Below are 27,906 nucleotides of genomic sequence, written 5' to 3'. Positions count from 1 at the left end.
TGTGTGTTATTACTTTTCCAGGAATTGGAGGAAGTAAACATTGCAAAGAGATAGGCTTTGTTTTATATTCAGATGAGACACTTACACAAGCACAGGTTTTCCAGAAATCCCAGGATGCCTTATGACGTCGGTCACAGCTTTTTTAACCTCTTCCATTCGAATAACATCACTGGAGTCCACGACGAAAATAACGCCAAAGGATTCAGCATAATAGTTCTTCCAGATAGATCTGATATTTCTCCCTCCACCTAAGTCATAAATGGTGACTTCGAATTTCCCCTGTTTTATATCAACTCTTGAAAACCCCACTGTTGGATCTGTAAAATATGGAGGTTCTGTAAAAAAAAACAAAAAAAAATTAACAACTACAGGTGTCAGAAATATGAAATAAAAAAACAAGAAAGCATCCTGTGGGGAACAGCATCTCAAAGACACGTGGGTTGGTAGATTAATTGGCACTGTAAACTGCCCCAAATGTGTAGATGGTAGAATCTGGATCGGCTGGGGTATAGAGGTAGACGTTGATGAGAATGTAGGAAGAATTTTTTTAAAATTGGGTTAATGTACGACTCCTGGAAATGGGTGGCTGATGGTTGGCATGGACTTGGAGGGCTGCATCTCTCTATGTATATTAGATAACCTGAGGACATCTTAACTCAAAAGCAAATCCATTCACTCAGCATTCTCTGATCTATACCATTCCTAAGCAACAGATACATTTTTAAACCCTCATCACCATTTCAAATCTTTCTATAATTGCATCCATCTTCTTTTCAGTAACTTCTTCAGCATTCTCCCTCAGTATGTCTATATATGGTTTCTCACACAAGAAACTTCATTCCACTTCACCAATGGCAGCTATACCTTCAACTGCTAAAGCTCTAGAATCTCCTCTTTATATCAAGTTCAAATACATTTATTATCAAAGAATGTATAAATTATACAATCCTGAGATTTGCTTGCTCACAGGTAGCCACAAAGCAAGAAAGCCGAAAGAACTCAGTTAAAGAAGAAAAGTAAAAAGACCAACACCCAAAGCGCAAGAGAAAGAAAAAAAAACACACACAAATCATGCAAACAATTGAAGCAAACAACAATATTCCAAACCAAAACTGAGTCCTCAGATCTGAACCACGGAGTAACCCGGAGTCGACCCAAAGCTTTGCTGAGCAGTTAAACATATTAGCAGGCACAGAGCACAGCAGCCAGGGCAGTCTTCATAGCCTCAATGCTATGGAGAGGAGTGACCATCACAGACAGTGAGCAAAATTGGCCATCACCCCAGATGCCAACACCCTATCTTTCCAGTCTATTTGGGCTGGTGTTTAAATTGACCAATTAGCTAAATAGTGAAAAGCTCTGGAACACGGGTGAAAGGAGTGACCATCACAGAGAACAAGCAAGAATCCGCTCTCCCTTCCGATCTGGGCCAGCGTTTAAATTGTCTAAACAGCAAATTGTACCTCACACTAGGACACAGTGGCAGTGAAAGGCTCCAGGCCTAGACCACACCATCTAGCGACTCAATCTGGGCCCATATTTCGCCATCCAGCCTGAAGCCACTCTCGAGCTCTTCAAATCGGCTCCGCGCCCAGGGAGATCCAACCTCATACCTGGACCAGTTGTACAGGCACCAAATCTCCTCTGTTCATCTAACTTTTCTGTTAGAGAACTGTTTTATCACAATACTTCTGTAGCTCTTCCCATATTTGGTAGGCTGTTTAAAATCTCCATCTGACCAAGTGTAGGGTCATCTGCTCTAATTCACCTGTGGCTCATTGTCAATTTTCTGTTTCTTTTGATAAACACCCCTATATCTTTATGGTATATTTAAGACATTATACAAAAAGATGTAAACTGCTGGACATATTATTGCTTTCAAAAATGGATAGGGGAACAATGAATAAAACAGAAGGTCTACAATAAAGTGAAAGGCTAGAGGAATTAAATGAAATGATGGAATGATGACGGGACAAGAGTCCAGATGAGTCGTAAATGACAAAGGAAACGTCTGAAAATAATAGAAAGGGCAAGATTAATTATGACCAGAATAATGGAATACAGTTGATCAGTCAAAGGATACAAAGTAACTACTCATTAGGTACTGCTCCACAACCTTCCATTGAGCTATATTACAGCAACACACATCAAAGTTGCTGGTGAACGCAGCAGGCCAGGCAGCATCTCTAGGAAGCGGTACAGTCGAGAGAAAGAATGTGTGTATAAAAATAAATAACGAATGGAGTACGAGGGGGAGGTGGGGCATTAGCAGAAGTTAGGCACACATTTTTTTTCTCAGTCTCCTTTTTCTCCCTCTGTCCCTCTGGCTGTACCCCTTGCCCATCCTCTGGGTCCCCCCCCCTTGTCTTTCTCCCTGGGCCTCCTGTCCCATGATCCTCTCATATCCCCTTTGCCAACCACCTGTCCAGCTCTTGGCTCCATCCCTCCCCCTTCTGTCTTCTCCTATCATTTTGGATCTCCCCCTCCCTCTCCCACTTTCAAATCCCTTTCTCACTCTTCCTTCAGTTAGTCCTGACGCAGGGTCTCGGCCTGAAACGTCGACTGTACCTCTTCCTAGAGATGCTGCCTGGCCTGCTGCGTTCACCAGCAACTTTGATGTGTGTTGCTTGAATTTCCAGCATCTACAGAATTCCTGTTGTTTGTGTGAGCTATATTACAGTAGTACAGGAAGCCAAAGGAGAACGTCATGAAATAGAAAATTAACAGGACAGGTTCAGAGTCTAACTATAGTCCAAAAAGATGTGTCTCATAATCCAATCTGAATCTAGTCTTCCCAGTGTAGAAAAACTGCAGCTTATTATCCGTTATAGTATGTTAAGCAGAAAATAAGGAAAACATGATTACTAGATTTTAAAATATACCCTTACGTCATGTTCTCCAAGAGCCAGCAAGAAAAAGCTACAGGACTTAGAAACACCACAATAGGTTCCGGTGACATCATCGTTCAGAATGGCAGCTTAAATCAACAGCTCCTCCGGAAAAACGCATATTTTGCCCAGTTAATCTATCAAGTATAAGATCTTTTGAAAATATCAGAATTGATAAGGGGGGCAATAATGGGGAGAAAGAATCGAGATGAAAAAAAGCACCACTGTGGAGCCTATGCAAGAGAGAGGTACAACGCGCGGCTCTCCTACACGTGCGTGTGACGGCGAAGCTGACGCTGGGCTTCGTGCGGGCGAAGCGGCAAATATGATAAAGATTCTGGAAGAGATAAGGGAAGTCCAAAAAGATATAAAGCAGCAACTCAATGATATAAAGTCAGAGCTCGCCAACGTCAATCAGAAAATAGCGGTGGCAGAGACTCGAATTGAGAAGATGGAAGATCTCGTGCAAAACGTGGAACAGATACTAATTAAGATGATAAAAATATTAAATCAACAGGAAAGTAAATTGCTTGACCAGGAGGGAAGATCGCGATGGAAAAGTATCAGGATTTATAATGTTCCCGAAGGAGCAGAGGGATTGTCGATGATGGACTTTGTAGACAAGCTGCTGCAGGAAGCACTGGAGATTCCTCAGACTATGGAGACTGAAATTGAAAGGGTGCATCGTTCGCTGGTCCAGCGGCCTCCCGGAGACAGAGAAGGTAAACCGCACTCCATAGTACTTAAATTCCTTTGATTCAAGAGCAAGGTGGAGATTCTACGAAGGGCCTGGGATAAGAAGAAGATGCTTTGGAATGGGAAGTTAATATACTTCGATCATGATTATCCCCCAGCGGTCCTACAGAAATGGAAGGAATATTCCGAAGCGAAACCGAAATTAAAGCAATGTAAGGGGGTTTCGATTTTTATGTTACTGCGGAGGCTAATTAAAATGGCGTCTTTGTTATGTTAATCTGGGAAATGCGGCTTTGTTGTGTTAAACACTGAGAAAGTTTACGCTAACAGTTTGTTTTTGCTTTAGAGTCTGATAAGAGGGTGCTATTAACCAATTGTTATGGTTTTGGTGTATTTGAAGATACTGTATGCGCGGGGTTTTGGGGCAGAAGGCGGGAGAGTGAGACAAAGGATGGACGAGGTGCTGTGAGTCCGCTAACGGGGTTGGACCCCGAGCGGGACGTTCGGCGAGGAGACGGAGACGGACTCGTGTGGAGCGTCTGGTTGACCACCGTTGTTGGTCCCAGGCGGCCGGTCGAGGTGGTCCGAGGGGTCGCAGGGTGAAGAAGAAGGTCCTTGAGCTCCAACGGTTTTGTGCACGAAGAGATTGAACTTTGATAAGTGTGGCGCCTTTTATTTTCCTTTTATATTTTATTCTCTTTTAATTATATAGTTCCAGTAATATCTATAAACTGTAAATCATTTAATTGCATCTGGTGTATTGTCTGTTATTTGGGCGGGGTGGGGTACCTCACACAGCATCCACACAAACGAATTATCCAGTTTGGCGGGCCGAGGCTGTTTCCCTAGACGATAGCGAGCCGAGCGACTCTGAGGGTGGCCAGGGGGGGCTACAGCAAGAAAAGATTAAATTCCAAATCCCGTACCCTGCTAAACTGAGGGTATTTTACCAAGAAGGGGTGTATCTGGACCAGAAGGTGGAGGAGGCGACTACAGACATGAACAACAGAGGACTGCCCATTAGCATGGTCAAACCAAGAGAAACTCTGGCTGAGCAGTTGTCCCGAGCTGCTTGGGAAATAGTAAGAGAACCTAGAAAGCAGGGGACAGGAGCAGGACGCGAGGAGGATTTTAGGAAGAGACGGTCAGTTCTGAGGGCAGCCCTCACCTCCTCCAGAAGAGCCATAAGGGTTGGCTAACTTTAAAAGTGCTGATAAACTAAACGGAAGCAAAAATAGACGGTGATATACCTGTCTCGAGAAATACATGTTATAATGTGGATTTTATATTACTCAATTTTTAAAAAAAATTCATTTATTCATTCCTTTTACCCCACCTAAATGAGAATATATACATGGGAGGAATATACAGGGAAATCATTTCTGTGTAATGGACAGAGTTTTTTTTTAAACTTACTTGTATTGGTACTGCAACAGGGGCCCTCAACCCACAGGTAGGAGGGGCTATCTCCCACGGCTAGACTTTTCTTCTAGCCCAACCCAGGGTCATCTAGAGACCCCAGCCTTGGAACCACACTTCCATTACTTTTTGTTACATTATTCACTTCTCTTGGTTCTTATTTGTTCGGATCGTTTAAGTTATATTCTGCAAATTTCAATGATATACTAACAGATAAATACACTTAGAGAGTAAGACCATATATTTTGGGTATATACCTCAAGAATGGTTGAAAAGAGATAAATATAAATATTTAATGAATGTACTGCTGGTGGCTGGTAAAAAGACCCTTACCAGGAAATGGTTATCTCAAGAGAGCCCAATTTTAAATGTATGGATGGAAATTACAATGGACATTTACAAAATGGAGAAGATAACAGTATCTGTTAATCATAAGTTGGAACAATTTTATTCATACTGGAAAAAATGGTTTAACTACATAACACCTCATAGGCCTGATTTTATTCTCACAATCAATGAATATGTTGTAAAAAAAAAATCACTCCCTACTCTGTACATAGTTTTCTTCTTTCGATTGTTCTTTCTTTCCTCTTCTTTCTATAAATATTATGTGGAGATCTGTGACAAATATGATTATATGATATATATGTACAGTATCTGAAATACAGCTTATGGAAATGTTTTGTTTGATGATGAAATTGAATAAAAAAATAAATTACAAAAAAAAAGAAACACCACAGTAATATCATCATTACAGATGATTATAAATGAATGGATGTGGCTATTAGAATGCATACTAAAATGCTGATACCTTAAGGCACTCTAACCAGTTGCGCTTCCAGCCTATACATAATCAAATATCAGTAGTTAATATAATGTGAATCCACTTCTCATATAGCATCTACCATGGCTTCAACCTGCAATCAAAAAATCATGTTTCTTGAATTTGTGATGAGAGCTACAAGTCTCTTACACAGCTGGAAGGCGACTTGCCAGATTTCCTGAGATGTTAGATTGTAAATGAAGGTTTCAGAAACTAGCACTGGATGCACCAGTGAAAGCACCATCCCTTCTGAAGCATTTACCTTAAAGGAGATACAGAAACAACTTTTGTTTACCAGCTACATCATTAAACCCAAAGAATATCGCTAGCACAAAATTGAAATATATTAAAAATATATGCTGAGCTGAAAAAATTTCACTTTAAAACATGTACACTTATCTAAAGGGAGGAATAGGTCATCTGATAACTCTAGCCCTAAAAAGTGCAAACTGCCAATTAACACTGCAAACACGGTGGCAGATAATCTGTGGTGTATATTTAACTAAACCCCAACCATCAAAACATGCAGCCAATTTAAAAACTCTACCCTACAAAATCAGAAAAGACTTAATGCCCTGTGTATTGTCATGTTAGAAAAATCAATAGTGATCACAATTGCAAAATGACATTGTGCGGGTTCCTAAAGACTGGAAAATTGCATATGTCATTCCACTCTTCAAGAAGGGAGGGAGGTAGAAGAAAGGAAATTGTAAGCCATATAGACTGCCTTCAGTGGTTGGAAAGATGCTGGAGTTTGTTAAGATGACATTTCATGGTACTTGGAGGCAGATGATAAAACAGGCCAAAGTCAGTATGATTTTCTAAAGGGGAAATCTTGCCTGACAAAGCTGTTGGAATTCTTTGAGGAAATAACAGGCAGGATAGACAAAGATGAATAGATGAATGTTGTGTAGTTTGATTTTTAAAAGGCCTTTGACAAGGTGTCACATGAGGTTGTTTAACAAAGCAAGAACCCAAGGTATTACAGAAAATAGATAGAAGATTGACTGACAGGCAAAAGGCGGAGTGGGAATAAAGGGGGCCTTTTCTGGTTGGCTGCCAGTGACGAGTGATGTGCCGCAGGGGTCAGTGCTGGGACCTCTTCTTTTCACATTGTATGTCAATAACCTGGACGAAGGAATTGATGGCTTTGTGGCTAAGTTTGCAGATGATACAAAGATAGGTGGAAAGGCAGGTAATGTTGAGGAAGCAGAGTGTTTGCAAAAGGACTTGTATTGGGGGATTGGGCAAAGAAGTGGCAGATGGAACGTAATGTAGAATGTATAAAGTGCAGAGGGACTTGGGGATCCCTAAAGGTTAACTTGCATATAATAACTCATATCATATAAGCATTTGATATTTAATTTAAGGACCACTTTGAAGTATAGGAAATTATAGCATTTATATTCATTTCAGACATACTGCTGAATCCAAATAACTTTGAAATAGGCTCAGGAGACAGCACATTTACAGGCTTTTTGGCATCAATCCATAACTTGCTCTCGAGAATAATCATGAAATAAAATTTCACAATGACTGTACAAGTTTCATTTTCATAGTTCCCTCTTCAATACTCTTGATTATTTTCAATGTACATTAAAAGATACAATTCTGTGGCAGTAGCTACATTCAAAAAAAAAGTCAGACTGCAAGATTCCATTATAACGTATTGGCCACCAAATTAAAAGTCTATGATACATAGGGTCACTGAATAATAATCTTGAAGATGATTTCCCATAATCTATTAGATTTATCAAACATGCTTTCTTCTATGCAAGTGGAAAGCATCCTTAGCTGAAACTAATGCTTCTACAATAATTCAGGTGCCTTGCCGTTCGGCGTGGGCAATCATGTCTCTCCATCCATCACGGTCCCTAACCCTCCGAATTGCAGTTGTTGCCTCCCGTTTCTAACCACGATATTATTCCATCTATCATTTTCATTCTCTGTTTGCCTCTGCTTCTTTTTCCTTCCAGCTTTCCAGTTGTAACTACAGCATAGTTAAATGATCAAGTGATTAAACTAAGTTCAGAGTATAGCAAGAGGAATTGGGGTGGAGCTTAGGAGAAATGATGGCGCTTAATGGCGACTCCTTTGCTTGCATCTTTGGAAACAGCTCTATTTCTACTTTTCTACCTTTAATATCTTTATTTTTCCTCTCAGGGTTCTTTTGAAGAACCTGACCTGCAGTTACACGCAGGCTTCGGTTCTTTGCGGGAATGGGACCTGTTCTCGGGGTTCCATGACTGGCCGCTATTCGACATGCCAAGAGTTTGGCCTGAGAATCTGAATCGTGTTCGAAAGCCTAAGATCTTGGGGCTCTGGAGACGGGTGGATCGAGGGTCAGTGTCACAGCCGAAGATTCGTGTGTCGTCGGGGAGGCCAGAAAATCTTTCACCGTGGGCCCGAAGACCCAAGGTCTTTGCCATCTTTGGACACAAAGCTCGAAAAAAGCGACGAAATGGACTTTTAAGATTGTAAGCCAGCGGGTTGTTGTTATGTCTCCCGCTTGCCGTGAAAATGGGGGACACCTCCCTCTCCCTTGCCAGGGAGAGAGAGAACCTGTGGGTTGTCGAATTCGGATGAAATGTGAAGCTTTTGGGGTAACTTTGGTCTGTGTCTTTGCTATTGCTTAGCACCCGCTTGGGTTCGGTGATTGTACCGATGCAAATTTATTTTTGCTGTTTGGGGGAGGGGGGATCGTTACTCACTGCCACTTACATGCGGGGGAGCTCGGGGGTGGACTTTGGGGTTCTCACACTTAACTGTCGTTCATTCTTTGGGGCACTTCTCTGTTTTCGTGGATGTTTTGCAAAGAAAAAGCATTTCAGGATGTATATTGTATACATTTCTCTGATATCAAACTTGACCTTTGAACCTATTAGATAAAATTGAGTTAAACTTAGTGTTTTGAATCCTACAACTGGAAGAGAATTAGAGTAAAAACGTAATGTCTTTCCAGAGATTGCTTACCTCCTTGAATCCCTTTTATAGTTGCAGTTTTTCCAGCATTATCCAATCCCACCATTAGTAGAGTAACCTTCCTGTAGAATAAATGTGCTGCATTACTTTTGAACAATACTTGATCATTGGCTTATCATCTATACTGGTGGCAGATTCAGTTCTCCTATGTTTCATTTGTTATACTGTAATATCATGTGTGTATGTGCTAGTGCATGTTTCTATTTTAAATTACTTTTCACCCCAAGAGGGATTCATGAGTTAGTGCTTCCAAGATGCAATTAAACTCTGTCTCTGCAATATTCAACAAAAACAGAACTGCACAAGTATTGCTAAGTAACAAATTCCAACATTGATATTACTTCACACAAGCAGAAAACTTACTGAATACTCCATTCAAGTGTTACTAATAGAGTATTCAAACAGTGACTCCGTTTTCCTGTCATGATAATGTACCAGTATTGTGGAAGTCCTAACACAAGGCAGATGTTGAACAAGTGAAATGAACTTCAGTGAACCGCCATCCACAAAAAGTCAAAAGGTAAACGGCACCGACAGATTAATCTGCAGAAGCCAATTTCCAGTGGCTCACCCAGTTGACTTACATCTAACATGGAAAATTTCCCTTTGAAACAAGGTTATCAGAAAGTAGCCTGCTTAGTTATAAATGATTTTCTTTTATAGAACTATCTTACCACAAAGGTAACTACCATGTAGGAGGCCGGATATTATTTATACAACTGGTAAACTGTAGATATATCAAGCGTTGACAGATTTTGAATTACAAGGGAGCCAACAGAAAGAAATTAAGCTGAATAGCTCTTATTTAACTATAAAAAAATTAGAGTTGTAGGCAAATTTCTCCCAGCATTACAGTGGGTGAAATTTACTAAGATAGAAATACCCATGAATCTGAATGCAGATTCCTATTCTGCAAATAAAATGTATTTTTAAAATTAATTTCTTTGAATCATTAACATGATTAATTATTTTTAAATACCTTTGATGACCAAACAAGCATAAAAACTCTTACAGACTTCGACGAGACAAAACTGATGAAGTCTTATCTTCTGTCAAAGGCTGTTTGGACATACCAGAGGCAGAGTGTCAGCAGTTCACTGAATGAGATCAAATCAGCACTAAAGTAACACATAAAAAATGCTGGAGGAATTCAGCAGGTCAAGCAGTATCTTAGAAGTGAATCAATAGTCATTGTTTTGGGTTGAGACTCTTCATCAGGACTGGAAAGGAAGTGGGAAAATGCTAGAATAAGATGGCGGAGGGAGAGGAAGGAAGAAGGTGACAGGCGAAGCCAGGTGGGTGGAGGAGGAGGGATGAATCAAGAAGCTGGACCAAGTGAATTTAATGGCAGGGTGGAAGCTGGAGGGAAAGTTGATGAAATTGATGAGCTCAGCATGGGTGCATGAAGCAGCACCAATGCAGTCATCAATGTAGAGCAGAAAGCATTTGGGAACATGACCAGGGAAGGGTTGGAAAATGGACATAGCCAATGAAAAGGCAGGCATAGCTGGGGCCCATGTGGGTGCCCATGGCTACCAGGGCCGGACTTTAGGCAGGGCTAGGCTGGGCTGCAACCCAGGGGCCACAGCTGCAGAGGGGCCCAAAATAGGTAGCTATCATCATGGCGAACAAAAAAAAATACGAGAGTGGAGCACAGAAAAGAAAAAAGAAACAAGAAAAAGAGGACTGTGACAAAGAAGCATTAAAAAAGACACTGAAATTGACTGAATTTTTTTAACCTGTTCTCGATGATACAGCAGTACCATCGCTCTTGTCACAGTCTGAGACCGGTGGACAAATGGAGACTTGTTCAACAGCTAGCGTTAGCACCAGCGTTAGCACAGGACCACCGTCCTGGCCACAGTCAGCAGCTAACGTTGAAGAGGCAGAGAGCATGACTTTGGGATTCCCGACCACAGAGGCCTCCAAAGAACCAAGTCATTAACCTTTAATTAACATTAACCATTAATGTTAACGTTACCGCTACTGAGGATCCTTACAGCACTGATCCTGCCTGCTGGAGAGAGGAAACGTTTCAGTCGAAGCAAGCAGCTGAAGAAGAGAGTGGAAGAATTCGGGTAGAAAAAGTTGTTTTTTTTTAAAAACTGCTCGGGGAGAAGGGTCTGCACTGCGCAGGCGCGTGACGTAGCGTGCCAAGGTTTAAAAAGGGAAAATTTCAATGGTTCTTGTTTCAGTTGAAGAAAGCAGCTGAAGAAGAAAGTGGAAGAATTCGGGTAGAAAAAGTGTTTTTTTTTCTTAAAAACTGCTTGGGGAGAAGGGTCTGCACTGCGCAGGCGTGTGACGTAGCGCGCCAAGGTTGAAAAAGCAGACCACCATATACAGCGGCCATCGTTGGAGTGGACTGAGTCAGAGTGGGACGGCTTTGGCTCAAACAGGCTTAGGCGTGAACAGGCAGAGGCCAGGGTAGGTTCTGGTAAGTTTTTTATTCAGATTGTCTAGTGTGGAGAGAATGCCAGGCAGGATGTTGGAATGCTCCTCTTGCAGGATGTGGGAAGTCAGGGAGCCCTCCGGTGTCCCTGACAATGACACCTGCAAGAAGTGCATCCAGCTGCAGCTCCTAACAAACTGCGTTAGGGAACTGGAGCAGGAGCTGGATGACCTGCAGATCATTCGGGAGAATGAGGAGATTATAGATAGTAGCTACAGGGAGGTAGTTACGCCAAAGGAGCAGAGGACAGGATATTGGGTCACTGTCAGGCGAGGGAAGAGGAAAGGGCAGGCAGAGCAGGGTTCCCCTGTGGCCATTCCCCTCAACAACAAGTATACCGCATTGGATACTGTTGGGGGGGCTGACTTACCTGGGACAAGCTGCAGTAGCCAGATCTCTGGCACTGAGTCTGGCTCTGCAGTGCAGAAGGGAGGGGGGAAAAGAGGAGAGCGGTAGTGATAGGGGACTCGATAGTTAGAGGTGCAGATAGGAGGTTCTGTGGTCGTGACAGAGAATCCAGGATGGTTTGTTGCCTCCCGGGTGCCAGGGTCAAGGATGTCTCTGATCGATTGCATAACATTCTGAAGTGGGAGGGTGATCAGCCAGATGTCGTGGTGCACATCAGTACCAATGACATAGCAAGGAAGAGTGAGGAGGTCCTGGAGAGTGAGTATAGAGAGCTTGGTAGGAAGTTGAAAAGCAGGACCTCGAGGGTGGTAATCTCAGGAATGCTACCTGTGCTAGGTGCCAGTGAGGGTAGGAATAGGATGCTCTGGAGGATGAACAAGTGGCTGAGAACTGGTGTAGGGAGCAGGGTTTCAGATTTCAGGATAATTGGGACCTCTTCTGGGGCAGGTGGGACCTGTACAAGAGAGACGGGTTACACTTGAACTACAGGGGGACCAATATCCTTTCAGGGAGGTTTGTTAATGCTATTGGGGGGGCTTTAAACTAGATTTGCAGGGGGATGGAAACCAGAGTGCCAGAGCTGACAGTGTGCTTGGGGTGAAAATAAATGATGTTAAAATTTCAAGCAAATCTGCTAATAGAAAGGTTGTGAGTGTTGGTAAAAATTTTCTGAGGTGTATATATTTCAATGCTAGGAGTATTGCGGGGAAGGCGGATGAGTTGAGGGTGTGGATTGACACGTGGAATTATGACGTTGTAGCAATTAGTGAAACTTGGCTACAGGAGGGGCAGGACTGGCAGCTTAATATTCCAGGGTTCCGATGTTTCAGATGTGATCAAGGCAGAGGAATGAAAGGTGGGGGAGTGGCATTGCTTGTTAGGGAAAATATTACAGCAGTGCTCAGGCAGGACAGATTAGGGGGCTTGTCTACTGAGTCCTTGTGGGTGGAGCTGAGAAACAGGAAAGGTATGGCCACATTAGTGGGATTGTATTACAGACCACACAATAGTCAAAGAGAATTGGAAGAGCAAATCTGCAGAGAGATAGCAGGCAACTGCAGGAAACATAAAGTTGTGGTGGTAGGGGATTTTAATTTTCCATATATTGATTGGGTCTCCCATACTGTTAGGGTTCTAGATGGTTTAGAGTTTGTAAAATGTGTTCAGGAAAGATTTCTAAATCAATATATAGAGGGACCAACTAGAGGGGATGCAATATTGGATCTCTTGTTAGGAAACAAGTTAGGACAAGTGACAGAAGTCTGTGTAGGGGAGCACTTTGGTTCCAGTGATCATAACACCATTAGTTTCAACTCGATCATGGACAAGGATAGATCTGGTCCTAGGGTTGAGGTTCTTAACTGGAAGAAGGCTAAATTTGAAGAAATGAGAAAGGATCTAAAAAGTGTGGATTGGGACAGGTTGTTCTCTGGCAAGGATGTGATCGGTAGGTGGGAAGCCTTCAAAGGAGAAATTTTGAGAGTGCAGAATTTGTATGTTCCTGTCAGGATTAAAGGCAAAGTGAATAGGAATAAGGAACCGTGGTTCTCAAGGGATATTGCAACTCTGATAAAGAAGAAGAGGGAGTTGTATGACATGTATAGGAAGCAGGGAGTAAATAAGGTGCTTGAGGAGTATAAGAAGTGCAAGAAAATACTCAAGAAAGAAATCAGGAGGGCTAAAAGAAGACATGAGGTTGCCTTGGCAGTCAAAGTGAAGGATAATCCAAAGAGCTTTTACAGGTATATTAAGAGCAAAAAGATCGTAAGGGATAAAATTGGTCCTCTTGAAGATCAGAGTGGTCGGCTATGTGCGGAACCAAAGGAAATGGGGGAGATCTTAAATAGGTTTTTTACGTCTGTATTTACTAAGGAAACTGGCATGAAGTCTATGGAATTAAGGGAAACAAATAGTGAGATCATGGAAACTGTACAGATCGAAAAGGAGGAGGTCCTTGCTGTCTTGAGGAAAATTAAAGTGGATAAATCCCCGGGACCTGACCGGGTATTCCCTCGAACCTTGAAGGAGACTAGTGTTGAAATTGCAGGGGCCCTGGCCGAAATATTTAAAATGTCGCTGTCTACAGGTGAGGTGCCGGAGGATTGGAGAGTGGCTCATGTTGTTCCCGTGGTTTAAAAAAGGATCGAAAAGTAATCCCGGAAATTATAGGCCAGTAAGTTTAACGTCGGTAGTAGGTAAGTTATTGTTTGTTATTAATCAAAGTATTGAGTATAAGAGCTGGAATGTTATGATGAGGTTGTATAAGGCATTGGTGAGGCCGAATCTGGAGTATTGTGTTCAGTTTTGGTCACCAAATTACAGGAAGGATATAAATAAGGTTAAAAGAGTGCAGAGAAGGTTTACAAGGATGTTGCCGGGACTTGAGAAACTCAGTTACAGAGAAAGGTTGAATAGGTTAGGACTTTATTCCCTGGAGCGTAGAAGAATGAGGGGAGATTTGATAGAGGTATATAAAATTATGATGGGTATAGATAGAGTGAATGCAAGCAGGCTTTTTCCACTGAGGCAAAGGGAGAAAAAAACCAGAGGACATGGGTTAAGGGTGAGGGGGGAAAAGTTTAAAGGGAACATTAGGGGGGGCTTCTTCACACAGAGAGTGGTGGGAGTATGGAATGAGCGGCCAGACGAGGTGGTAAATGCGGGTTCTTTTTTAACATTTAAGAATAAATTGGACAGATACATGGATGGGAGGTGTATGGAGGGATATGGTCCGTGTGCAGGTCAGTGGGACGAGGCAGAAAATGGTTTGGCACAGCCAAGAAGGGCCAAAAGGCCTGTTCTGTGCTGTAGTTTCTATGGTTCTATGATCCAGTCCGAGTGTACTGGGCTAAGAAAGGCCCGGAGTCCTGCCAGAATAACGATGTGGATATCAAAGCTTCGGAACGAGTAGACAAACAGCAGAGACGTTTTTTCTCCAAATTTCACTTTCAGAAGCTCGTAAATGGTGAGTACATATCAAGGCAATGGCTCTTATATTCCCCTTCCACTGGCTGTGTGTTTTGTTTTGCATGCCGCATCTTCAGTGATGGTAACTGTCAGCCCATCTTTGAAACTGGCTTTAGCAACTGGAAACATGCCGCTGAGCGCATAGGAGAGCATGAAAATAGCGAACACCCAGGAAAACAATACTGACCTATGTTACACTAGCGTCTGACAGCGGAAGAATAGATACAGAACTGCAAAAACAGTTCGAGTCAGAGTGTGTCTACTGGACCTACGTATTGAGAAGAGAGGTGTTGGTTGTGAACTTTTCGATCGAGAGGGGACTGGCTATCGAAGGTTCCAGTGACATATTTGGCAGGCCTGTAACGGCAACTACATGGGCATTCTAGAGGTAATAAGTGAGTTTGACCCGTTTTTGAAGGCGTACATACAGAAATTTAGAAATGCAGGATCAGCTTTGATATTTAGACCAGTACGACCTTTGCTCTTGCTCTTGCCTTTTTTTTGCTTTGTACAGTAGCATTTTATGGTGTCGGCAGGGGCCTATCAGGGCCTCCAGCCCAGGGGCCCTGGACCCACTAAATACGGCCCTGAGGGCTACACCCTGAGTTTGGAGAAAGTGGGAGGAGCTAAAAGAGAAAATGTGGAGACTTAACACCTTTTTGATGGGGGATGGAAATACTAAAGTATTAGGACAAGGTGAACCAAGACAGTTGAAGACTTGCATCTGCACCAGGTTAGTACAGATGTGGGAGAGTGTCCAATTTCGCTGGAGACAAGAGAAACAAATTGTAGCATTCAATCCACAGAAAAATTTACTCACTGTGCTCATAACCCAGTTCTTCCATGCATAAAAAATAATTTAAGTGTTAAACGAAAATGATGATTGAAAACAAATTACTCTATTGTAAGCATTCATGGTACCCTCTTTTTGTATCTTATGCGCGTAACGCTAATATTAATTTTGAGGTGAACAATTACCTTTCCCCATTCATACCCACTTGTTTTTAACCACATAGACATCTAAGCAACATTAATAGATTAATCACAAGCAAACTTACATTGATAACAAATAACTGAGAGCGCTAAAGACACTGAAGCACAACTAGAATATTAGGTAAATATTTAATGTTAGAAATGGTGAAATTCCCTTCCTTTGATAGTATAATTTATGTTGCTGTCTGACATACAGATAGGAATTATTGCTGTGCAACTTTTTGAAAAAAACTGCATTTTTGAGGGGAGTTTATTTTGGAAATATCCTTGACTTTATTAGAATGAAGCTTGTAATTCGGGAGAAGTTGCTTTTCCAATCCAATTGTACACAGATCAATCATGTAGCGTTATTGACAAGAAGTTCAGTCAAAGCAAATTTAAAGTCATACCTGACAGGTTCTCGCCAACGTTTCAGCCAGAAGCAACAGTTAGCCAGGAGACTAAACATTTCTTCTCTGAAATACTGGAGGATCGAACTTCAGCTGCAGATAAACCAACTAGAAATCAGTATCTGCAACAGAATAAAGAGAGCTTACATCAACTCATTTACAAGAAAGCACTTTCAAAATTAGAAATAACAAACTCAATGCCACTTCATGCAAAAAAAATGACTAAAGTTTAAAGTATGAAGAAAATGTAAATTAAATTTTAGTTTGGGCATTAATGACCAAGCCCTTTCAACCCAGGTTGGCAAATGCAAAATACACCTGTATGCATTCTCAGCAAATCAGGTTGCATCAGTAGAAAGAGAAACAAAACACTGTCACTGCCTGACCTAATGAACATACTCAGCATTTATGTTTTTGTTTCAGATTTCCAGTAAGAATGATTTTTTAATTAATTTACTGGTAAATCTCCATATTAATTATCCAAGTTACACAATGCCATATTTTTCCACTTCCTGCACATTCATTCAACTATATAGGAGCCTCTTGGATGCCATGATTGTACTTGGCTCCACTATCACCCCAAGCAGTGCACTCCAAGCACCCTCCAGTCTCTGTGTAAAAGCACTAGCCCCGCGTATCTCCTCTGAACTTACCCCTTCTCACATTAAATACATGCCCTCTAGTATGAGACATTTCAACCCTGTGAACAATACACTGGCCTCTCATAGTTACGCCTCTCATAATCTTATAAACCTCTATAAGATCTCTCCTCAGCCTCCAACATTCCAGAGAAAACATGGCAATTTTGTCCAACATCTCCCATAGCAATGTAATCCAATTCAAGCAGTATCCTGCTAAAGCTCATCTGTACCCTCTCCAAAGCCCCAACATCATTCCTATAAAGGGGCAACTGGAACTGAATGCAATACTCTAGATGTGGTCTATATAAAGATTCAACACAACTTCCCAACTCCTGAACTCACCCTATCAACCTGTGTAACATTCCTACCATTGAAGTGGAACTACAACCCAGATCTATAACTTCCATATTGGCTAGAGAGGACAGGAAGATATTGGTCAAGGCCCCAGCAATCTTACCTCTCTCAATAACCTGGGTCCTGGGAACTTCTCTAGGAAGAGGTACAGTCGACATTTCGGACCGAGACCCTTCGTGAGGACTAACTGTAAGAAGAGCTAGTAAGAGATTTGAAAGTGGGAGGGGGAGATCTGAAATCATAGGAGAAGACAGGAAGGGGAGGGATGGAGCCAAAAGCTGGACAGTTGATTGGCAAAAGGGATATGAGAGGATCATGGGACAGGAGGCTTAGGGAGAAAGAAAGGGGGAGGGGGGAAGCCCAGAGGATGGGCAAGGGGCATAGTGAGAGGGACAGAGGGAGAAAAAGGAGAGAGAGAAAAAGAATGTGTGTATGTAAATAAATAAATAATGGATGGGGTATGAGGGGTCCAGTAGGAAGTCGCCCACTGATTTTCCATATGCTTTTGAAGTTGTTCATGATTTTGGAAACTTATGGAGACAAAGAATTTGTTACAGCTGTCGGAATCTCAATCAAGAATGGCCAACTAGTACAAGAACTTATGGGTGCGATACAATTGCCGTCAGAAGTTGGTGTATTAAAATGTAAAAGCCACTCTAAAATGACAACAATTGAAAACCATGGAAATGCATTGATGGATGATATTACAAAAAAAGGCAGCACGGGAAGGTGTAAAAGAGACAGAAGTATCAAGAACCCATAACTGGAATTATGGAAACAGTGGCACTCAGTATATCAAATGAACTAACAAGATATTCAAGATGCAAGCTCAATGCTCTAACCAGGAAAAGTGGTTCTCAATGGAGAATGGTAGGAGGTTAAACAGTCATGGAGTATCGAGATATAGCACTAGTAATTGACAAATAACTCAGCTACGTTGCCTCTTTCCCTGGCACAGCAAGTATACTCCCTGGGGCAAAATGGGAGTGCAAAAGATTCTCCCAATGGTGGTGGAATCCAAAATTCAGAACACAAGCTCAAAAAATATTTGAGAAATGCATGACATGCTAAAAAAACAAATCCTGGAGTAGGGGAAAAGCTACCACAACTAAGTGCTCCTGCCCCGACAGGTCCATCTTTACACTTACAAGTGGACTACATTTCTTTGTCAAAGTGTCAACGATATTCAGATGTTCTAGTAATAGTGAACAAGTTTTCAAGATAAGTAGAAGCTATTCCAAAAAGCAAACCCCTGCCACTCACACAGCAAAAACTCCGACCAAGGGACACATTTCACTTGGAGTGTTTGTCAGCAATTATGTCTACTGACATAAAATAGTGCCAGCGAACAAAAGGACAAAAGGTGATGCCCTTCAGTCAGTTCACAAAGTTACATTATACTTCCTCTTTCATTTATGATTCTGCTACTAAGCTTGGAACCTGTGATTTACATTTTGATGGCATTTTTCAGGCCACTTGAGAAATCTGGCGGTTTGCTGTTTCCGAGGGAGAGGGTGAGGTTTCGAGCAGAGTGTGTGGCCTGGAGACCTCGCCTATCAAAGCATTGAGCAAAATTGGAAACAATGAGCATGAGAGCAGAAGGCGAGCGATTGTTCCACACCATCTGTCTGTATGTGATCTCTCTCTCTCTCTCGCTCAATGCTGCTGGAGGATGGTGCTACAATCTTGGGTCTTGGGCAAGGTTTATTCGAAGCGGTTTGTGGATAGACTCTGCAGTTCATATTATGTGTGTTTCTGGTTCTGGTTACCAGACATCCCACCTCTCCCAGAAATTCTGGGAGTCTCCCGCATATTAATAGTGGCTCCCTGATGCCCGCAAATTATATACACTATCACGGAAATCAATTTTTTTGAGAGCGAGCGAGAGAAAGCAAGAGAGAGCGCGAGAGCGACCACGAGAGAGAGGGAGAGAGAGCGCGAGCGAGAGCACGCCATGGCAGAGTGTTCCAAAGAAAATATAAAACATACGTCACCCCAGACTACACTAAAGTGTACCCCTGCCTAATAGGGGTCAAAGTAATGACAGTGTTGCTCGCTGCACTGTTTGCAACAGTGACTTTTCTATTGCCCATGGTGGGTTAAGATCGTAAAAGACGTGTTGAGGTGAGTTTGACAGGTGTCATTCATTCATTAGCATAGCTAATGTTATTTAAACTAGCTGGCCAGCTGCTAAAGAGCTACTCTATTGCAGACATCCCATCTCTCCTGGAAGTCTCCCGCAAATTCATGGTGCTACCTCCCTTAAATGAGTTTTTGCAGGGAGGGATGTCTGGGTTATTTTTTTAAAATTGTTACTTTGTGTGTTTTTGATCGTGGTGGACTGACTCTGAGGCCCGCAGTCAACAAACAACACAGCACTAAATTGAAATGAACGGATCCAAACTAACTTGTGGTTTGATGTTTTATATTCTGTGTTTCTCATTCATTTCTGCCATTTGTGCAACTTGTTCTTTTTTTCTGCCCACTGGGCACTTGACGTTTTCTTTGAATGGGTTCCATGGTGTTTCTTTGTATCACAGTTGTCTGTGGAAAGACAAATCTCAGTGTTGTATGTTGTACATATACTTTGATAATCCACGTACCGCGAATCGACTGATGAAAATTGAATGGTCTTTCCATTGTCCACATCACCCAGAGTCATTAGGACAAGTCAAACAAATGAATGGAACCGTCAAGCAATGACCAAGTATCATGAGGAAGGAGTGCCATGGCCTGTGGTTCTTCCTATGGTCTTGTGCAGTATCAGAGCAATCCCAAACAAGAAAACTAAGTCATTTGAGGTGGTAACAGGACCTCTTATATAACTGCTGGGAGCCTTCAATCTCAGAAAGGCTGATATACACATTATGGCAGACACTTTAGGTAGCTGCTGTTTGAAGTTAACTCAAGCTTTACAGTCTGCTTCTCAACAGGTTTCTACCACTTGGGAGGATACAACACAATCTTCAGGAGGATAATTCACCCTGATTCTTCACAATGGTTCATGATTTAACAAACTGAAATGGAACCATTGGGAGCTGGATGGAAAGGTCCTTATCAAGTTCTGTCAATTGCCACTTGGTAGAGAAGGCCAAAGGTAAAAGTAGAATGATCTGTCATTAGATCTTCTCTTAGCAGCTAAGAGGGTGGGATCATGTACAGTTATAGGTATGGAATGTTGTACTTACATACCTGACAAGCCTGAAGACATGAAAGACATAACTAATTTGGCTGATCATATTCGTAAAAAAACAGCTAAAAATACATCAATCTGATGGATGGGATTTCTTTGATTGGACTCATTTAAGTCTTAGAAGCTGAGTCATATCATTCAGACTAATCTGCTTTATCACAATTTACATTTTTTAAATTCACTTAAAGGCAATCATCACCAGAATAGTTCAAACTCCTACTGATCTACCAAACCATGACATAATATTATGAATACTTCGAAGAATATATATACTTTTGATACTTCATAATCTAAGTAGCTTTGATTACTTATACATAATGTAAATACCACAAGGTTTTTCTTCCACTGAATTTTCAAATGTAATGATTATAAATGGGGGGAGGGAATTATTGGATCTGACCATCTAATTTTAATTGTCATTTTTTTTTGCAGTTTAAAAATAAATTAGCTATTTGCACTTTGTGCCCTTTATATACATAACAGTTTGGTATGCCTCTATTGGCTATACAAAGTATAATTTTAGAGTTTCTTTGTTCTTTGACTAAGTAGCGAGTAGTTTATCAGTGAATCTGAATCAGAGTCAGGTTTAATATCACTGGCATATGTCATGAAATTTGTTGTCTTTGCGGCAGCAAAACAATGCAATACCTAACAATAGAAAAAACGTTAATTATAATAAATAGATATTAAATAGTTAAATTAAATAAGCAATGCAAAAATAGAAATAAGGAAGTTGGGAGGTAGTGTTCAAGGGTTAAATGTCCATTTCGAAATGGAAGAGCGCTTTAGAAGCTTTTTGTATGACGCATGGCTCCGGGGCTGAACACCTAATGGGTTTTTTCCCCCTCACTTTTTCTTGCTTAGTAGGGTTTTTTTTTGTCACCAAAACTTTTTCAATCTTTAAACAATGTTTTTTTTTCTTGAGACATTGTAAGTGTTGCCTACTTCGATGTACTCTTGTTAATTTTGGATAATAATAATAAAAAGATCTGAAAAGAAAAGAAATGGAAGAGCAGAAGAAGTTATTCTGAATCATTCAGTGTGTGCCTCAGGCGTCTGTACCTCTTTCCTGATGGTAACAATGAGAACAAGGCATAACCTGGCTGGATGGGGGGCCTTAATAATGGATGCCACCTTTTTGAGGCATCACTCCTTGATGATGTCCTGGATACTACGGAGACTAGTGCCCAAAATGGAACTGACTACATTTACAACTCCCTGCAGCTTATTTCCTGTGCAGTAACCCCCCTCCCATACAAGATGGTGACACAGCCAATTAGAATACTCTGCACAGTACATTTGCAGAAGCTTGTAAGTGTCTTTGGTAACATACCAAATCCCCTCAAACACCAAATGAAATATAGCTGCTGTCATGGCGTCTTTGTGGCTGCATTGGGCCCAGGATCCTCAGAGATAATGACACCAGGAAAATGAACTTGCTCACTCTTTCTACTTCTGATCCCTCTTATGAGGAATCGTGTGTTGTCCCTCAACTAGCTGATACATAGAAACATAGAAAATAGGTGCAGGAGTAGGCAATTCGGCCCTTCGAGTCTGCACCGCCATTCAGTACAATCATGGCTGATCTTCCAACTCAGAACCCTGTACCTGCCTTCTCTACATACCCCTGATCCCTTTAGCCACAAGGGCCATATCTAACTCCTTCTTAAATATAGCCAATGAACTGGCCTCAACTGTTTCCTGTGGCAGAGAATTCCACAGATTCACCACTCTCTGTGTGAAGAAGTTTTTCCTCATCTCGGTCCTGAAAGGCTTCCCCTTTATCCTCAAACTGTGACCCCTCGTTCTGGACTTCCCCAACATCAGGAACAACCTTCCTGCATCTAGCCTGCCCAATCCCTTTAGGATTTTATACATTTCAATCACATCCCCCCTCAATCTTCTAAATTCCAGAGAGTATAAGCCTAGCCGATCCAGTCTTTCATCATATGAAAGTCCTGCCATCCCAGGAATCAATCTGGCGTACCTCCTTTGTACTCCCTCTATGGCAAGAATGTCTTTCCTCAGATTAGGGGACCAAAACTGCACACAATATTCTAGGTGTGGTCTCACCAAGGCCTTGTACAACTGCAGTAGTACCTCCCTGCTCCTGTACTCGAATCTTCTTGCTATGAATGCCAGCATACCATTCGCCTTTTTCACCGCCTGCTGTACCTGCATGCCCACTTTCAATGACTGGTGTATAATGACACCCAGGTCTCGTTGCACCTCCCCTTTTCCTAATCAGCCACCATTCAGATAATAATCTGTTTTCCTGTTTTTGCCACCAAAGTGGATAACCTCACATTTATCCACATTACATTGCATCTGCCATGAATTTGCCCACTCACCTAACCTATCCAAGTCACCCTGCATCCTCCTCACAGCTAACACTGCCGCCCAGCTTCGTGTCATCCGCAAACTTGGAGATGCTGCATTTAATTCCCTCGTCTAAGTCATTAATATATATTGTAAACAACTGGGGTCCCAGCACTGAGCCTTGCGGTACCCCATTCGTCACTGCCTGCCATTCTGAAAAGGTCCCGTTTATTCCCACTCTTTGCTTCCTGTCTGCCAACCAATTCTCTATCCACATCAATACCATAGCCCCAATACCGTGTGCTTTAAGTTTGCACACTAATCTCCTGTGTGGGACCTTGTCAAAAGCCTTTTGAAAATCCAAATATACCACATCCACTGGTTCTCCCCTATCCACTCTACTAGTTACATCCTCAAAAAATTCTATGAGATTCGTCAGACATGATTTTCCTTTCACAAGTCCATGCTGACTTCGTCTGATGATTTCACCGCTTTCCAATTGTGCTGTTATCACATCCTTGATAACTGACTCAAGCATTTTCCCCACCACTGATGTCAGGCTTACCGGTCTATAATTCCCCGGTTTCTCTCTCGCTCCTTTTTTAAAAAGCGGGGTTACATTAGCCACCCTCCAATCCTCAGGAACTAATCCAGAATCTAAAGAGTTTTGAAAAATTATCACTAATGCATCCACTATTTCTTGTGCTACTTCCGTAAGCGCTCTGGGATGCAGACCATCTGGCCTGGTGGATTTATCTGCCTTCAATCCCTTCAATTTACCTAACACCACTTCCCTACTAACATGTATTTCCCTCAGTTCCTCCATCTCACTAGACCCTCGGTCCCCTACTACTTCCGGAAGATTATTTACGTCCTCCTTAGTGAAGACAGAACCAAAGTAGTTATTCAATTCGTTTGCCATGTCCTTGTTCCCCATGATCAATTCACCTGTTTCTGACTGTAAGGGACCTACATTTGTCTTAACCAATCTTTTTCTTTTTACATATCTATAAAAGCTTTTACAGTCAGTTTTTATGTTCCCTGCCAGCTTTCTCTCATAATCTTTTTTCCCTTTCCTAATTAAGCCCTTTGTCCTCCTCTGCTGGACTCTGAATTTCTCCCAGTCCTCAGGTGTGCCACTTTCTCTGGCTAATTTGTATGTTTCTTCTTTGGAGTTGATACTATCCCTAATTTCCCTTGTCAGCCACGGATGCACTACCTTCCCTGGTTTATTCTTTTGCCAAACTGGGATGAACAATTGTTGTAGTTCATCCACGCGATCTTTAAATGCTTGCCACTGCATATCCGCCGTCGACTCTTTAAGTACCATTTGCCAGTCTATCTTAGCTAATTCACGTCTCATACCTTCAAAGTTACCCTTCTTTAAGTTCAGAACCTTTGTTACTGAATTAACTATGTCACTCTCCATCTTAATGAAGAATTCCACCATATTATGGTCACTCTTACCCAAGGGGCCTCGCACGACAAGATTGCTAACTAACCCTTCCTCATTGCTCAAGACCCAGTCCAGAATGGCCTGCTCTCTCGTTGGTTCCTCGACATGTTGGTTCAGAAAACTATCCTGCATACATTCCAAGAAATCTCCTCCTCTTCAAGAAATCCAAGAAATCTGAACTATCTCACTCCTGTATGCTCTCTCGTCCCAATCTGAAATTCAGCCAACAAAGTTGTATTGTTAGCAAATTTATAGATGGCATTTGAGCTATTGAGATTTCGGATTGCGTCGCCTCTGATCTGGGCTGACAATTACGTGTCGGCGGCACCTAATTAATTAGCATGTTTATTTCGGCTTTTTTCTTAAAGATGTGCTGTGTGCCTCCCAGCTACTGCTGCATTCTTCGCGAATCAGTACAGTACCTGTCCGTGGCCTGGGGGTTGGGGTGGTGGGACACTGGGGTGTCATCTCGTCGTCTGTTTCCATTAAGGCAGGAAGCTCATCTTCTCCTATCTCTGCCTGCCTCGATGTCGAAGGTCGAGGTTCGTCGTCTGCTGTGGCTGATGTGGAAGGCTTGCTTGACTGCTGAGCCTCGCGCATTTTTCTAAAACACAGTTCTTTAATAAGGACTCAAACCATCCCGCAAATATCTCCTAAACTGACATACCCTTTCAAAATTAAAGTCATACTTTATCAATACTCATTTGGTTTCCATTGTTATCCTTTTTTCTTCCAATTGCATCAGCTCTTCATCTGTCAGTTCTCGGTGATGGGATGCCAAAACCTCTTCAACATCATGTTCGTCAGCTTCCACAAGCCAAACTCACTTTGTCCTTGCTTCGCTCATCATGATCGAAACGCTTAATTATGTCTAGTTTTACCGTAAGTGTAACACCTTTACGAGCTCTTTCAGGCTTTTCCGATACCATAGAACTCATCTTGCAAACGGCTGCTCACAGGCACGTGTTAAAGCAAAGCAGTTCCGAATCCGGGGGAGAGCGGCTGCTCGGGGCACGCACTGTCTTTTATCACGTGCTGAATTTTTTTTCGTAATAGTGAAAACACCTTCTGAAAGCGAAAACAGGGTACTAATGTAGGTCTTTCGTAACAGTGAGGTTTCGTAAAGCGAACGTTCGAAAAGCGGGGGACGCCTGTATCTGGATGATCCAAAGTTGCATGAAGAGCTAATGAGATTGCATCCGCCACAGACATAGTGTGGCGATAGGCAAACTGCAGTGGATTTAGGTCCTTGCTGAGATAGGAATTAATTCTAGCCATAACCAACCCCTCCAAGCACTTTGTCACGATAGATGTGAGTGCTACTGGATGACAGCTCACCCTGCTCTTAGTCACTGGTATAGTCACTTTTGCAGCAGTTGGGACTTCCGAATGCAGCAGTGAGAGACTGAACACCCTTGCTAGTTGGTTAGCACAGGTTTCCATCGGGCCTGTGGCCTTGCAAGGGTTAATTGGTTGATTTTAAGGCAGTATTGAATAAGTAGTTTCTAAGTGGTGGTCTTTTATCTATGGAATTTTTTTTTATCTTTTGTGTATAAAGTAGCTGTCTTATGCTGAGCAATTCTGGTCCTGTTCTATTAGCTTTATCAACTCTTAATACAACAATCATGAAGCAGCCTCATTCATGACTTCTAAAGAAACCTTGGATTTAAACACCAGTATTCAACAGGCCCAACACAAGCTTGGGCAACAGCACCTGATCTATCTGAGTATGTTTCCGCATTCTGGACTCCCTACTGAATTCCATAGCTTCTGGTCACTTGATTTCTCCCATCTCTTTCAATCAGTTGTCCATGTGTGATACAATGTCTTCCTGTTCTCTTGGCTAATTTCCCCCCTCTCAAACAGCTCCCATTCACTTATTAACCAGATAACCTTAGTTACAGCTTATCCATTACAGTCAACCTAGTTTCACCCTATGAAAGAAAAGTTGCTCCTAGGTACTTCCTGCAGATTTATATGCTTCTTTTCTCTTTCATAGTTGGGACAAAGGGTCTTCTACTTGAAACATTAACTGTGTTTCTGAATAAAGGAAGACTATACACGCTGCACATAAACAGCACCAAAGGTCTGGACTGGAACGATGAGAAAGCTGCTCTACTAACTGTCAACACAAAGTAATCTGCAGATGCTGTTGTCAAAGGGACACTCACAATGCGCTGGGGGAACTCATCTAATCTTTTCAACTGATGCTGACTGACCTGCTGAGTTCCTCCAGCGCATTGTGAGTGTGTTACTGACTGTGCCTCCCTTCCCATGTCTATTTTGGTATTTCCTCATCTCTGACTCTAAATTCCAGAGCTCCTGAAGAGTACCGTGACCACAATGGTTCAAGGCAGTAACCCACCAGCATCTTCTTTAAGGCATTTAGGGATGGACAATAAATTCTGACCTTACCAGACAATGAATAATGAATAAAAACATGCTTATTTCACATTTATCAAGCAGTGAAGATACTATGAAAAACATTATGACATTATTACCTTACTAAAGCTTCATGAAGTTAAAGCAATGTTGTTCAGAAGTCGAAAGTGCTCTTCCCTCCACTCCAACACCTCCCACCTACCATATCAAATGTAAAGAATTGTGTTAATTGGAATATTGATTAAAAAAACAGATTAACATTCATTTTGAGAAGAGAGTATTTAGGAATTCTACTCCGGAAAATGCCAGAGTTAAGAACGATATTATCAGGGTTTTGAAAGGAAGTCACAGACTACACAAGATCAAACTTCATATTCAGAAATTTTTAAAATAAAAATGTTATTTCTGTCCTTAGTTATAACCTAAAGTGTGTTTCACATTCAATTCATTTTGAAAGTCACTAATTCAAGAGGACAAACCTCCAAAACGTTACCATTAAAAGCAAATGTTGTAAACAATCAAGGAATCATTCTGCTGAGATTTTTCAGCATTTTCCATATTTATTTCAGATTTTCAGTATTAGGAGTGTACCGTAAACAATTTCTGCTCTGACTAATCACTCACAGAAATGAATTCCAGATCATAACCTTTGGCTGAGTGAAAAAAAAATCCTAATGTCACTTTCAGGCAAATCTTTGTCATAGAATACAAATACAATGATCGTTCACATCATAGGGCTACTTTGACAAAGCAAGTAAGGTGAAGGTAGAAAGCAAAGAAAACAAAGTATGACATTAGAGATGAATGATTCTGAAATATGTTAACGGAACGCTATTATCCATCAGCAGTGCTAACCCAATAATAACGTGCAATCTATGAGTAACTTAGTAAAGTAATTTATTTGAAACAAATCAAAAACATCACAAAAATATGTAAGATTTGCAGCAAAAATGATTTTGTGAAATAATTTCACTCAGAGAAATAATGTCCAAAGCGACGCCCCCCTTCCCCCCACTAAAGATCTTCAGCAGGCGAGATGTCTTCAGGGATTCTCTGAACCTCCCCAAAGTACCGATGAAAGCCTCCGGTGGTTAACCCCAATCTCGGACAAAGAAAAGATGAACTTCACGCCGCCCAACGAAACCACGCAACAAATCTCTGCGACTGCTTTCTGCAGCGGCGCCGGTCTCGTCAATTACCTGCTTTGAAGAGAGTTACGGGAGGCAAACTCGGGCCCCAGGCCTTCTTCCCTAACAGAGCAGAGGCTGGTGCTCCAAGCCGCACTGATCTCACCCGAGCTCGGTTCTTGGATGTTCACCGCTCTGTCACTACCGTGATTGCCGTTCGCTCGCCACTAGCTGTGTAAAAACACGAATGCCAAGTTTTCGCCGCGCTTGCAACCACGGGGAGTTATTTTGGTTCATCGTCGTCCCGGCAACATTGAAACGAGACGTACGTCACCTGGCAGCTCTGTGACGTCACTACATTTCCAGCCGCTCGCTCCGGCCCTGTATTAGGATTTTAGCGCAGCCGCGCCGAGTGAATCC

At 42.0% G+C, this 27,906-nt stretch overlaps 1 protein-coding gene across 4 annotated transcripts; it reads right to left on the bottom strand.

The window, feature by feature from the left end:
* On the bottom strand, positions 1–27,906 carry LOC134348050 (ADP-ribosylation factor-like protein 13B). Of its 4 annotated transcripts, none has more exons than XR_010018339.1 (6): positions 27,559–27,906; positions 26,479–26,557; positions 19,418–19,553; positions 16,015–16,107; positions 8,800–8,870; positions 1–335 (listed from the first exon to the last, which is right to left on the bottom strand). XR_010018339.1 is itself a non-coding variant. In XM_063050844.1 (5 exons), the coding sequence occupies exons 3-5, from the start codon at positions 16,071–16,073 to the stop codon at positions 82–84; spliced, it is 384 nt and encodes a 127-aa protein (XP_062906914.1). In that variant the 5' UTR covers positions 16,074–16,107; positions 26,479–26,557; positions 27,559–27,905; the 3' UTR covers positions 1–81. The 4 variants fall into 4 exon arrangements, 2 of the variants coding, with proteins under 2 accessions (XP_062906914.1, XP_062906913.1); XR_010018338.1 differs by having other exon boundaries at positions 16,015–16,136; positions 27,559–27,879; XM_063050844.1 differs by lacking the exon at positions 19,418–19,553 and having other exon boundaries at positions 27,559–27,905.

Source organism: Mobula hypostoma, chromosome 6 (genome assembly GCF_963921235.1).
Source record: "Mobula hypostoma chromosome 6, sMobHyp1.1, whole genome shotgun sequence".
NCBI classification, from domain to species: domain Eukaryota; kingdom Metazoa; phylum Chordata; class Chondrichthyes; order Myliobatiformes; family Myliobatidae; genus Mobula; species Mobula hypostoma.
Note: the sequence above shows the minus strand (reverse complement) of the source record. Positions and strands in the feature narration are given on the sequence as shown.